This window comes from Arvicanthis niloticus, chromosome 20 (assembly GCF_011762505.2).
Source record: "Arvicanthis niloticus isolate mArvNil1 chromosome 20, mArvNil1.pat.X, whole genome shotgun sequence".
In the NCBI taxonomy this organism is placed as follows: Eukaryota; Metazoa; Chordata; class Mammalia; order Rodentia; family Muridae; genus Arvicanthis; species Arvicanthis niloticus.
The window spans coordinates 47,637,139-47,651,967 of record NC_047677.1 but is presented as its reverse complement, the minus strand read 5'-3'; the positions used below and the strand labels follow the sequence as shown (position 1 = coordinate 47,651,967).

At 54.3% G+C, this 14,829-nt stretch overlaps 1 protein-coding gene across 1 annotated transcript in view; it reads right to left on the bottom strand.

Annotated features, from left to right (window-relative positions):
• Grm4 (glutamate metabotropic receptor 4) overlaps positions 1 to 14,829 on the bottom strand; it is an 88,469-nt gene that overhangs the window by 35,663 nt on the left and 37,977 nt on the right. The window contains exon 3 of the mRNA XM_034524803.2: positions 10,589 to 10,805. Coding sequence (XP_034380694.1) covers positions 10,589 to 10,805 — 217 coding nt within the window. The remainder of the gene's footprint in view (positions 1 to 10,588; positions 10,806 to 14,829) is intronic.

Genomic DNA, 14,829 nt, shown 5'->3' with positions numbered 1-14,829 from the left:
AGGGGGATGGGGGGCGGGGGGCGGGGGGTGGGGGGCATGTGCTCGCAGCATGAACAGGCAAGAGGACAGCAAGATGACGCATCACTAGCCTGTCCCAATGCTCAGGGTGAGACAGCTGGGCCACGCAGGGGCACATGGCACCACCCTTCTCCTCGTGAAATAAGGAAGAGCTTAAACTTCCCCTGGAGAGTGTCTGTGACAATCTGGTGCTACCGCTGCAGCCACTGTCCTGGGGAGCAGGCAAAGCCTTGGCTGGAAGGGCCGCTTGGGAAGAAGCCGAAATGGAGACCATTGCTCAACTGTGTCAGAACCCAAGAGTTCTTGGGTCCTCAAGCTCTGCAGAGCAGGATCTGGGGCTCAGCAAAAGCTACCCCCGGAAACTCGGTGCTGGGCAGCTGCCGAGCTACAGCTCGGAAGCACAGGGACTGTCTGAGGCAATGCTGGCAACAGCAACCAGCACACACGTGCGCTCATCACGCTGTTCATGGTCTTACACTCCAGGGCCCAACAGAGACATGCCCCCAGCTCTCCCACCCCAAAGAAAAGCCACCACCGTAAGGACCTGCACAGGGCCACACACACTAAGCAGCTACCCCTTGCCTGACACAGGGCTCTGCAAGCTCAGGCAGGCACCATGCAGCAGCACAAGTGCAGGTAACCCAGACAACACCTCAGTCGCAGCCGCAACACACTGCACAGCTGTGCACACCACCAGGAGACAGGCTCGGCCCACCAGGCCACACGGCTGTGCCTGTAATAAACAGAGTCCTATTCTCACGCAGACACATACACAGACGGCAAGCTGTCACTTAAACTATACGGACACACATGTCCTAGCCAGTCAGGCAATGAGCCTGCTAACACGGGCTATGCCCTGACCCCCCATGAGGCTCATAACTTGCTCCCCAGAAGTTTCCCTAGGTCTCCCACGCTCCTCTCCATGCACACCCAATGACCCTGGCGGACCCATCTCACATCAGGTGCTATGCAGCCTCATACACGCCAGGGTCTGCTGGGACCTGGGAGTCACGGCAGCTCTCTGGACCCTGCCCGCACTCACAGACCCCGGCCTTTCCCTCCACCGATGGCTTTCCACTTAAGGCTTCTGCACAGCCCCAGGGACTAAAGCAAAGCCTTCAATCGCCACTGTCCCCTCTCTTGGCCCCAAGCTCAGTCTCTGTGGGGTTAGGGACACACAGTCAGGCAGAAAGGAACTCAGATATTAAAGAGCAGTGGGCCTCTGTGACACAGGAGGCCAAGAGGCCATCGATGGTCCTGGTCCTATCTCAGCCACCCACTGCTGCCCAATGACAGCCAAGTCACCCAGCAGTAAGAGTATGATACATCCACCCTGGGCCAGGCCAAGTGCCTAGGTGAGGTAGGATGCAGAAGCCTCAGAACAAGTCCTACTGTCCCCGACTATTAGAGTTTCATTAACCACGATGTTGGGCTCTTGAGAGGAAATCCACTGAGCGATTGCCCTAATATCTTAGCACAGATGCATTTAAGCAAAACACCTTCAAAGCAAGGAAGCCAGAAATATATAGAAAAGGGAATTGCTGGAGGCAGGCGGCAAGGCGGGGACTAAGTGGGACAGGATATCAGCAAAAAAATTAGTGGGGACCCTTGCAACCCTCTATCCACCCTCAGTAGCATGCCTGTTGGTGGGGGAAACGCATGTGCTCCCCAGATTCACTGCAGACAGAGCCAGGGTCCCCCCAAGATTCCCACGTACTCATAGCTGCTAAGTGCAGTTCCAGGCCTACTGACCAGTCCACTGGTCTACCTGTGGAAGAGGAGGGCCTCCGTGGATAAAAGGGTCCTAGTCTGGCCAAGGCTTTGCCAATATTATGGTCCTGAAGCAAGAAACAGCCACCCCCTTCCTGTCGGCCTTGCCCAAGAAGCCTCTGGTCTGATCCCTCCTCCTTCTCCCAAATCTTGGCACTGCCCAGTCCTGCCCCTCTACTCTCTCTAATGGCTCTGAATGCCCCTAACTTGTGCTGTATAACTTGTCTGCCTCAGGGAGAGGGCTAAGCTTGGGAGACAGGGTTCAAGTCCCAGTTACCATTTTTTAGCTGTGTAAGTCTGGACGAGGTAAACCTCTCGGGATTCTGTCCATCGCAAAGTATGCAGAATGGGCCATGTAGGTGTGTGTGGTATTATCCCAGCATTCAGGGGGCTGAGGCAGGAGAATCACTTTGAATTCAAAGCCAACCAAGCCTGCATGATGAAACTCTTATCTCAAGACAAACAAAACTGAACAAGCAAACCTAGGTAAGGGTCACAGAACAGTGTCCGATGCTCGAACACAGCAAAACTGGCCCCCTGTGTTGTCCTGCCGTCAGCTTTCCTCTGTGAGAGTCCCCCAAGAGCTGTATCTTCCCCCCTTCTTTTCCAGGTCCCCCCCAGGTCCCAGCAGCGGGGAGTTAGGGGCTGGCAGCAGCAAGCCTGTGGTTTGGCCAGAGTGGGGAGGGCCCGCTGAAGACGGGGATGAAATATTTAGAAGCCCACATCCTCGGGAAGTGGGAACTGCCAAGCAAAATAAAATGTTGAGATGTAATTACGCAGGCAGCCCAAGCATGTCTCGCTGCGGGCGGCTCAGCCCCTGAGCCTATCACACCAGCCTCTGGTAAAGAAATCCTCCAGGGCCCTCCCAGCCAGCCCCGCCCTCTGTATAAGCCAGGCTAGGAAAAGGCAGCAATAGCTGACCGGTAGAATCAGGGGCCTGTGGCAGACCCTGCAGTCCTCTTACTGTTAGCTTCCTGGCAGAAAATGCAGCTGTTGACCCATGCCCCAGAAAGGGGACAGCTAGACAGCCTTGGTGTGTGGCAGTGAGGGTGACATGGGCCCAAAGCAGCAGAAACCAGCCTGATCTAGTTTGGGGTGGGTGGTAGCAGAAAACCCAGCTGCCTGGGGCTCTGGTTAATAAAAATGGATAGAACCAGTCAGGAACCGACCCATCAAAATTGCCTGAGACCCTGCAGCCATTGGGAGAAGGCTTGGGGTTTTAAACAGAGCCACCAGCCCTGGGAGGGGGGAGACATGCCTGGCAGGGAGGGAGGGTCCTTCAAGCTTCAGTTCTAGAGGGGTGAGGGTCTTTCCTAAATGCCTAGCTTGCTGGGCAGTATAGGTTAGATCCGCTACCTCTTCTGGTTTGGTGTGGGACTTTTCTGGTGCCAGATTAACACAAGCTCTGACACAGGGGACTTTCCCAAGTTGTGGTAATCACCCATGTCTCTAAGAATACCAAGAGCAGGAAGGGACCACCCAGCCTTGAAAGCTCCTTTATACTCTAAACCAGAGTCCACAGAAGGGCTCAGTCAGGCTGAACAGTGTGAGCCAGGAACTACATCCGGTGCCCAAGGTCCTTACCAGGCTGCCTCAGGATCGCAGATAACACCCCGGGCAGACCCAGCTAGCTGACCATGCCCCAACTACACCCTTCTCCAGTGGGCCCACATAGCCGGTTGGCCCCTCCCATTCTCCACACTGCTATAGTCACTCTCCTCCCCAGGAGTCCAAAGTCTCCTTTAGGAGGTTAGCAGGACACCCCAGCTTCCTCTTACTGTTCCCCACCCATGAAGAGAATGGCCACTCAGGAGCCCTGCCAACACTTCAGACAGCCTAGCCATGTCTGAAGTGCAGCTAGACACTGAAGAACAAGCAAGCTCAGATCAGTGGCTGACACCTGAACTGTAGCTGGACGGTGGCTGTCCTTAAACCCCTTCCCCATCACCAGCCCTTCCCCCACTCCTCCTGTGTTCCCTACTCATTCACTGTCTTCTGCCTCTACCCTCTCTCCTCTTCAGAACCGCATGGCTCTCCTCAAACAGCTAACATTTACCCTGGGCTGCCTCTCTGGCCCCTCCCAACCAGTTCACATCCTGGGTATCATGCCTATTTCACAGACAAGGAAACTGAGGCTACCTGTGAGCCAGATCCTGCCTGGCTACCTCTGTCACGCTGACTTAGATCCTCCCTCCTCCCCTTCCTCCTCTCCTTCTCCTCTCCTTCCTCCCCTCCCTCTTCCTTATCTTCCTCCACTTCCCGTCTTCTAGATAGCTAGTAACTCATCCTGACCCTCTCCCCATATTCCTAAATCTGACACAGGGCTAGGCAGGACTTTCTCTGAAGTGGCAAGGGCCTCCTGGTCTCGCCCATCTCCTCCCTCCTCTCCCCTGCTTCTCTCCTTGCCTTGCTGCTTCCTACACCCAAGGCTTCCCTTGGGTCCCAAGGCATCGTTAGCTTCCTTCTGGCTCGTTAGAAATTTGCATGGAATTTGCATAGAATAGCCACATGATCACTCTGTCTATAGCAAAATAGAGCCAGATGTGGCACATGTGAATCAAGGAGGGTAGAGACCCAGGAGAAGGAGAATCCCCAGTCTAGGGGGCTAACTGTTCACCCTGGGTGAGTGTGCCCAGAGGATGTCCTTTGCCTCTAAACCTCTCGGGGTCTCCTGGAGGCTGGTTGGCCTGTGTTTATCATTTTTCTAAAAACCACTCAAAACTAGAATTATCTCCACTTCAGAGGAACTAAGAGCCCAAAAGGACCTGCAGCCCACTCACGCAGGGAAGTCACTATGTGATCCTGGACCACACACTCTGCCTGCTCCCTCTGCCCTGCTTCTGAGAGAGACAGGGCCTTCTGAAGGCAACAAGAACAGATCCCTCCAGGACACCCTCTGGGCCAGGCCTAATCCTAGGTCTCCCAAAGGAAGCTCTTTCCTGGCCTGGCCTGGCCTGGCTTGGCCTGGCCTCCTCATCCTGCAATCACAGGGAGCGAGCGAGCGCACACACACACACACACACATACACACACACATACACACACACACACACACACACCCTACCATGCTTGCTGATTGCTGGAGACAAGCACCTCAACTCTTTCATCTCAGCTTTCTAGCTGAGCCGGACCTGCTTGGTCACAGCAGTGTCCAGGAATAAATGTGTTCGGATATGAAAGAAGTCAGTAACAAAGCAGAGGGAAAGGTGCCTGCGTTTCACAGAGGCTTGGCTGGCTCAGCGTCTGCAGGCTGCCTAGGAGCAGGAAGTTGGCTACCGGCGGCCCCGCCCAGATGACGCTCTCCAAGGTGCTGAAGCTTGGGCTGGCCTCAACAACCACTGCCCACGCGAACCCAGGACCACACTCTGTGAGCTCACACCTAGAATATAATATAACCCGGCCATCTCTTCTCACCTTCTCACCACATGAACTCCTGGATCCAAACCCTCACCTGAATATATTTATATATATAAATGTGTGTGTGTGTGTGTGTGTATGTATTTGAGTATGGGTGTGTGGTGTGTGTGTGTGTGAGTCTGCGCATGTGTGAGTGTAGGTGTGAGTGTGCATGTGTGTATATGTGACTGTGTATGTGTGTGCTTGTGAGTGTGTGAGTGTGTGTGGTGTGTGGATATATGGGGGAATATGGGTGTTATGGTATGTATGTGTGGTGTGGGGGGTGTGTGCATGTGTGTGCATTGTGTGAGAGTGTGTGTGGTGTGTGTGTGTATGAATGGGGGATGTGGGTGTGTATAGTGTATATGTATGTACACTGTATGTGTGGTATGTGTGTGGTATATGTGTGGGGGGTGTATGCATGTGTATGTGTGTATTTGTGTGTGTGTGTATATATGGAGGGATTGGGTGTGTATAGTGTATATGTATGTGTATTGTATGTGTGGTATGTGTGTGGTATGTGTGTGATATATGTGTAGGGTATGTGTGCATGTATGTGTGTGTATTTGTGTGTGTGTGTATGTATGGAGGGAATGGGTGTGTATGGTGTATATGTATGTGTATTGTATGTGTGGTATATGTGTGTATGGAGTATGTATGTGTGTGTGTGTTTGTGTGTGTGTGTGGTGTACACAGTCAGAGACACCATCAGCTGTCTCTCCCTTACACTTTCAGCCCTACCCTCTCCCTCACCTCACTGAGCCTGAGGTGGTGCTGGTGACCAGTGTGCCCCAGTGAGCCTCTTGCTTCCACTCCTCTCTCTCTCTCTCTCTCTCTCTCTCTCTCTCTCTCTCTCTCTCTCCCTCCCTCTCTCTTTCCCTTCCTACACACACACAAACACACACACACAACTTTCACAGGGCTTGTTCTGGGGCTAAAGCTAGGCCTGGCACCAAGGGGTTTCCATTACAACTGTCAATGACCCATGTCTGGAAATGAGTGTGTGTGGGGTGCGGCCCAGGGAGTCTCAGAAGACTAGAACGGGCTGGCTGAGGGGCTGGCAGAAGGGCTAGCCAGGGTTGCAGTGTCTGTTCATGCTCAAGTTCTCTGAAAGGGAAATCTGGAGTAGAAGGAACAAGGCAGAAACGGCTTCAGTATCTACACATGAATGCGTGGAGAAAGGCACACGGCCCCTTGCTGGTCCCACATGCTAAGTACTGAAAAGTCTGGGGCGGGGTGTGACTAGGGTCTCACACGTGTGCACAGGGTGGTGGCAGAACAAAGCCGCAGGCACACTGCACAGTGCCAGGCCTAGAGCGGGGTCCCATGGAAGCCTGGCAAAGAAACTGGCTGCAAGCTCCTCCCTGGGGACAAGGTGACAGCTCATACTTAGCCACAGAGCCAGCACAGGGGCCACAGGAGGAAGCAGCCAGACAGGCTAACAGACAAGGGAGAAGGCCATTAATCAGACAGGTCTGAAGCTTCAGTTGTTCTTGGACAACCAGAAACAGCTAGAACGGACCCTCTCTATTCCAATATGCTTCGCAGAGGGAAAAGATGAATATAACAGTGTGGGTTTAAAGACCTGTGGGAAGGATGGGAGGATGCTGGGGGAATGTCTGACTTCACGAGTACCAGTGACCTGGGGTCTGGGCCAAGGATCGCCATGGGGCCTGACCTCCAAACACTGAGTGGAGATGGAAAGTCAAGGGACACCAAGGACCCAACCATGGAAGTCCAGAGGTCCCCTGCCCCAGCACCTTCACAGCAGCAGACAAAGCCAAGGCTCGCGCCAGCATCCCACAACAGCATCTAGAACTCAGCCTGACTGGGAGCCATCCAACCTCACGTTCCTGTTAGATTACAGAGGAAGCCAGGGCCTCGAGTTCAAGGCCGCACACATGGACTAGAGCCCAGCCTCCTGCCATAGCAGTTGGGCTCTGAACCACCCAGAACTGGGTTTCAAAGGCCAAGGCCACAAAGGGGCTGCCATAGGCAAAGGGAACTGTCTACCCCAAACATCTTCAGGAATGTCCCTCAGAATGTACACGTGGCTTCCTGTGGAGGACAGAAGGCAGCAAACCAGAGGACAGACAGCTCCACTGTCTTCCTACTGCTGTCTGGGTACTCTCAGAGGCTGGCAGAGAGGCAGCATACACACATACAAACACGTATACACACACATGCACATATGCACACACATGCATGAGCACACATGTGCACATACACACCCGCTCAAGCACACACATACACACACTCATACACACATGCACGCATGCATGTACATGCACACATACAAACATGCGTGAACACACATGTGTACATGGACATCAGCTCAAGCACACACACACACAAACACACACACATGTACACATGCAGACACATGCAGACACACAAACATGCATGAACATACACGTGCCCATAGACATCTGCTCAAACACACACACACACCAGGGCCTCACGACATCTAGCCGTAGGGACTCACCGACCTGAGTGGTGTCAGCACCCTACCACAGGCCAGAGCATCACAGAAATCAGAGCAGACAGGCAAAGTCCCCGAGGCGGGCCATGCACACATGGGAGTTCATCTTCATCACACAGGATTGACCGGGTCATCACAAGCAATCACATTGATGCCAACACCTTGCCAATCCCCAGCCTGGCAAAGACCCCAGCTAGGGCCTGGTGGGCCTCCACACTCAGCAGGGCCACTTAGCTCAGCAGGGCCACTCATAGTGATCCAAGGGCAATGTCAGGCCCCAGACACTGAATGGGAGACCTGCTGGGTCTGAGGTTCAGGGCCCCCCACTTCTGAATTCTCCAGGAAGGGCACAGCAGGCTAGGCCTCAGGCTACCTTCCCAAGGAGTTGGCAGCCAGTGGGGGCGGGGTGTCCAGAAACTGCTGAAGCCAAAAATAGGCAGACACCCTCAGCTGAAGTCACAACGGTCCCTCCTGTGTCCCCCCTACCCCTGAGGGAACCTCCCAACATAGTAGCCAGAGCTGGATCCAAACACAGCCCGAGCCTTCCTGAACCCAAAGATGAAGCCCTACAATGCCCTCTGGGTGCCCCCCGAGCCACTCTGGGTGTCCCCTCCTGAGCCTTCAGTCCTTCCCGTGCCTCCTCTGAGGAAGATGGGCCTAAGTAATCTTCAGCCAGTTGTCTAAGTACACTTAGTGTGAGGAATGATTTTTAATGGTTGCTGTGGGGATGGGGGTGGAATGTGACCAGCACAGGCTGGGCTCCATCAACACCACAGGACAAATCTCCTGCCCCAGGTCCTTCAATCTGGCTGTGTGGCCTAGGGAAGGCCACTTACCCTCTCTGGTCTGTCTCTTTTTCTTTGAAATGGCTAACATCATACTTCTCTGAAGGACCCAGAGCCATGTCTGAGGCAGAGGCCTGACAGGCTCACCGCTGTGAGGAGACTGTGAGCAAGAACAACACAACCCTCCCCTCTCCATCTCCCTCCCCCACAAGCCTCCCACCACCTCCCAGGTGACTTATACTTCAGAGGACAAATCAATACAGTATGCGGCCAAAAACATCTTTAATCTTTCTCGGGGATTAGGCTATAAGGTGCTGTGGCCTCTTTCTCCCAATGTTCAATTCTGATTTCAATTTAGCCTGCTAGAGCAGTTCTCTCTGTCCCCTGCTCCCCCTCCCTCCCCCCTCCCTCCCCTTCCTTCCCCTCCTCCCTCTTCTTCCTCCTCCTCCCTTCTCCTCCCTCTGTGTGTCTCTCCCTCTTCATCCACCAGCACTGTCTTCCAAAAGAAGTCCCATTTAGCAACAGTGTCGAGGTGGTCTCAGGTTAACCAGGAGAATCAAAGCCCGTGTGCACAGCTGGACAGATGGACCTCAGAGGCACGGGACGGAATGCAGAGGTGGTTATGTGAGGCGCTCCTTGCCAGACAGGAGGGTGAAAGAGCCAGGGCCAGGTTTGTTGCTTCTCTAGACTCTGGGATTCTTTCTAAACAGCTTCTGTTCACTCTTTTCCCAGTTCCCTACACCTGACTCCATGGTCCTGCCTTCAGCTAAGCACACCACACGCCAGCTTCTCCTGTGCCTTCAGGCCATACACACAATCTTACATGTGTCCTTGTCATACCCCAGATGGCCATGCACCCTAGTAAGGGGTCAGCGTGGGCAGAAGACAAAGTAGGCAAGGACAGGAAGCCAGTTGATGCTACTTGTCCCAGAACTTGAGGTCAAAGCCCACACCTGCCTCTCTGTTCCGTGTGACAGGGTATGAGCCTCTGAGGCTAGCCTGCTCGTATAAATGGTACCGCCTCCACAGAAGACAGGGGCCACCCAGACAGATGGGGCAGCACATGATCCAGCACCTCCAGGCCCCCCACCACCACCACAGCAGGGATTCAACTCTAAACCCTCTGTCTTCCCCTAAGCAGCACCTTGTCCTGAGTCCCATGGAGGACACTTTGGGCTTTTAATAGCACGCTTGTTCAGGACAAGAGCACAGTGTGGTATCTATCATCCCAGGAAAAGAGAGAAAAGAGAGAGGCCATGGCTCCTAGGCTCTGACAAGGTCCCAATATCCCACCACTCAAGTGCTCTAGACCCTGGAAAGTCTGCACGGCCAGGCCTCCCTCCTGTGTTTTCCAGAGAGTTAGAGAGAACCCCACTTCCCACTGCCCCATGCACCGGGCTGTGGCCCCCCAGGCAGCTTTTCCCAGTACAATTAAAGGGCTTATCAGAGAACTCTCACAGGATTATGCCTGCAGGCCATCACCATCCGGCCAAGCTGCAGTTTTAGGAAAGGCAATTAGAGGTCTGGGCCCTGCAGGTATAAATATACACTGGCCAAGGTCGAGCACAGCAAGGAGCTACTTAGAGCCCACAGGATAAGGCTGTCAGGGGCACCAAGGCCTCCCCTGTACTCCTTTGTTCAGGAGACCCTAGGAAGCCACAGGATCCAGAGTCCCCCAAGCCCAGGGACACCTCTGAACTCTCCTGACACCCCTTCAGATCGATAGCTGGAGTCCCCATCTTGATGTTAACCCTTGCTGTTTCAATGGCTTACTCACTGAAGACCCCAGAGCACCTGTCACAGGGACAAGTGAGACAGCCATCTGCTCAGTGGTTAAGGCAGTGCAGAGGACACAGCCCACCCACTGCAGAGGGTACTCCAGCCCTGAGCATTCCCTGTTTCAAGAGCCCCCTGCTGATCGCCCATGCAACTGGGTCCCTGATCCCCACCTAAATAAAACCCTCTAGTTTCCTCCCTCCCCTGCCCTCGAGAGGACAGGGATGTGCCTTGCAGCCTTCACTCATAATGGGAACATACAGTATGTTGGGGTTGGGAAGAGGGGACACCAGACAAACCCAGCTCAGAGAAGAGTGAAGAACCCAGCAGCAGCGGGGGGCCGTCCCCACACGTGACTCACCGTTCTCTCGGGACTTCTGGATAAAGGCCTCCACGCCGCTCTCTCCGTAGCTGCCCTCTGAGGCCAGCGTGGACACATAGTTCCACTTGAGGGCCCGGACGATATCCACCATGGCCTGGGCCTGGTATGTGTCTGAGGGCACCACCCGGGAGAAGAAGTCGTAGCGGCTGTTGTCACTCAAGTCAGGAGCCGTGGAGGCATAGCTGATCTGGGGGATCTGGGGGCAAGAGGACACACAGATTGATGGGCAAAGGCATAAACGGGGCAGTTGCTTCCTACCCACCCACAGCTCTAGGACCCCTAAACCCAGAGTCACACCTCCCATGGAGACACCCTCCCCACATCCATCCTATGATACTGAGAGGATATTGTCCCAGATACTGAGAGGAAAGGGAAGAGGTAGGCCACCCCTACCTCCAGCTCTAGTCAGAATCTGAGGCCACCTACTTTCCACACAATTCTACTTGGTACAGGCAAGGCCTGGCCAGCAAGACAACACTGAGATTGCCTGTGACCCAAGGAAGACTCCCAGCTGGCCTCATGGGATCTATGACAAATGGTCTCCAGGAATATCCCAGATACAAAATACACACATAGCAGAGGTGGGACACTTGAGTATGCACACACATGGCCCAGAAGGGGGAGCATACCTGGAGCCTCAATTTCCAAGTCCCTCTAGCCATTACCCAGGAAGCTTCATTGATATGGTTCCCAGTGGCCTGTCACCTGTCTCCTGCCCAGCTGGAGGACACAGCCTAGACCCCAGACCTCAGATGCTTCCCCATCCCCCCAGGTAGCCAGAGCAGCATCCTCAGAGAGGTTCTTTCTCTTCACTCTTTGGATACAGGACTTGGCAAAGCCACCTCACAGGGCACCCTAGGCCTCTGTCCCTGCCCCTTCCCTCCCAGACACAGAGTAACATAACCCTGAACCATTAAATGGTATCAGCCTTCTGTGGCTGTCTAAAGGTACAAGTAAGGAGTCATGTGACCTTCCTCACCTGTTCCCCCCCCCCCCAACAACAAGGAAGCCACAGCCCCCATCACCCTACCCCTGCTCGCTCACAGGGACTTTCAGCCACCACACAGACAGGCTAGGGAAGGAAGGCTCCTGCATGGAGCTGTTCTGTGTCTGTGTACCATGAATGTCCTCCATACCCAGGCTGCACCCCCTGTACTAGAAGCACCTCCACCCACAATGACCAGCGTTATATCTCCAGACGTGGTCAGAGATCCCAGAGGAGTGACTATCCCAGCTGACTATCAATGTTTAGAGATTTGCATTGAGTTATTCGGGAGAAAGCTGGTGGTGGTGCCACACACCTTTAGTCCCCAGCACTTGGGATGCAGAGGCAGGTGGATCTCTGTGAGTTCAAGGCCAGCCGGGGCTATGCAGAGAAACCCTGTCTTGGGTGGGGGCGGAGAGGGGAGATGCCAGAGAGGAGATAACAAGGTGACATCTAGGGTCTGCCTCACGGGAGCTTTATGAGACAGGAAGAACAACCCAATTAGCACAGAGCTGATCACTGTTAGCTCTGTGACAGCAGGTCTGTGGACCTTGCTGCCCCATTCTCTACAGGGCCTTCGCACATGTTTACAATAGCCATTTTCCTAAAAAGAGTGTTATACAGAATAAAATCAAATCCCTGCCACCCATCACCAACCCAACAGAACACCATGAATCTGGGGCTACACTGGAGTGCAGGCAGCTGGGACCCGTCCAATGCTTCCTCCAGGTGGGCATCCTGGGACCCCACCCTTTCTTCATGCCTGCTCCAGCTAGGCTGCTGCTCACACCCTCCCAACCAGACTATGAGTGACAGACCCCCCCCAGTATCCTGCTGTTAGGCTGGGACACACCCCCTGTGAGCCCCTCCCCCCAGAGTCAACAGGATTGGTCCAGGTATGTGGCCTCCCAGAGGCTCCCTCTCTTCCAGTGGCCCCAACCTGCTGTGGGGGAGGGGCAGGGGCAAAGCCCCCCCACCCCATCTTAGAGTCTGCAATGGCAAGTGACTCATGCATGCCGATTCATGGGCTGTGTGCCCTTGTCCTTAGCTCCTCTGTCTCAGCCTGAAGATGGACAGGATGGATGCTCGGTTAGAATTCTCCTCACAGGTGACCCTTCTCAGCACAGCAGCCCCAAAAAGACTCCAGCCAGTCCCCTCAGCCTCCCCCTGCCCTAGCCATACACAAAATACCCACTGGATATGAGGCTTGCCCTGCTCTGTGTCTGAGGATGCTGCCCTGGAGTGAGGACCAGCATCGCAGTCACCAGGATCACTGGCCCATTTCCACTCCCAGGGCTCAGTCGCTGTAATTCACGGACTGACTCACAGACCCAACCCTTCTCCACGCTCTGCATGGTCTGACCTCACCTCTTCCAGGCAGCCCTCCGGGCTCCTCCAGGTTCTCCTCAACCTCCCATAGCACCACATGTCCCCTGTTCAAGTCACCTGTGCCATCAGCCACTGAGCTCTGACCACCCAGCCCTGAGCTCTAGCGGATATCCCTGCTCCGTGGGAGACAGGAGGTGGCCAAGTGCCACTTAGCTAAGTCTTGAGAGTTAATGTTAGAGTTAGTGTGCTCAGGAGACACACAGTGTGTCTGCTACTAGTCCCCAGGAAAGCTTTGATTCATGCAGGTGACCAAGAAGGAAGAGTGTGAAAATTCTATTCTCTGTGCCCTCTGCCTTCCTGGAGTGACTAGGATGTCCATTCCACAAGACAATTGAAAAGCTACTTCCGGCTTCAGTGACAATCAAGCAGGAATCCGGTGTTTCTGTGCATGCACGCATGTCCCAGAAAACGTGCTGAGTCACCTGAGCACATGGCTATGTCACGCTACGTCACACAGACTCTGCACTGTAGGCTGCAGAGTGTCACTAGGTCAGTGGACACCTGTCCCTGGGTCACCTGCCTAGCCAGGGGAGGGACAGACAGATCTGGAGTGGGAGGAGCTGGGCATGGAGGCACTCCTGAAACCCCAGCACTTGGGAGGCAGAGGCAGGAGGATTGCTATGAGTTCCAGGTTAGTCTAGGCTACATAGTGGCATCCTGTTGAAGAGTAGAGGGAAGAAGGGGAGGAGGGGAAGAGGAGAAGGAGGGGAGGAGGGGAAGAAGAAGAAGAGAAGGAGGCAGCAAAAGGGGGATGAGAAGACAGAGTATAAAGAGAAGAGACTGAGGTCCCTGCCAGGGTGACATTAGTGTCAAATTCTAAGGAGCTGCAGGTGTATTTAAGGATGGTGATCTACCTAGGGAGACCAAAGACAGTATTTATGCACATGTGCTTGCACTGGGGTGCTTACGTGTCCTTAGGACTTCAGCACGCTCTCACCCCAATAGTCTAGGCAATCCGACCCTGCCCAGTACACAGGGGGCTCAGCACACCACAGCTCGAGCCCAAGAAAAAGGCTCCAAAGTGTCAGACTCAGAGGCCCAGGGAAGTGGCCACTGGTGCCCAGAGGGCTGCTAAATTAGGACATGAGATGAGTCTCAGAGCCACACCTAAGGCGCAGTCCCCAGAGTCTCTGAAACCATTCGGAGCAGTGAGGGTGAAATCTTAGCCCAAGACTAGCTCCACAGGGGGCTGGCTTGTCTGCAACAGCAATCATTCCTGTTGGGTAGCCCCTGAAGGATCTGCAGTGAGGGTCTTGCACGGCTGGTCACTTGGCTCTGGCACACCAGGCCACATGGAAGTTTTTTTGAACCTCCACACACAAAGGCCAGCCCCAGCTCTGGCCACTTTGGGTCCAGTTACACACTCTGCCTGGCCCAGGCTGCCTCTACCAGGCTGCTCTGCCTGGCCTCTATCCAAGGCAATTCCTGGGAGCCAGACCCAGAGCACAAAGCTCTCCTGCTCAGCTCACTAGTGCAAACTCCAAGGTATCCTTGTCTCCTCTTCCCCAGGAACCAGAAACTGCATCACGCAGGTGCCTTTCGCTCCTCTGGGGGCCTGCAGAGTATCCCCGCTGTGACCAGGAGCACGCGTGAGAATTTTCAAACTGCCACAGTGTCATGGCAAGTAAATTTTGTCCTTTGCCTCTGTGGCTGCCACGCTCTCGCACACCCTGGTGGCTCTTCATTAACCCGCTCTCTCCGTAATGGCTTCCCGAGGCCCTGCCGTGTGCTTTACCTGCCAAGCTTTGGGAGACATGGAGACCTCAGTGAAGTTGATCCCAGCACTGGAGACAGAGACAATTACCTGAGCAATAAAAACACAGGTATCTAACGCCAGGAGTTGCTC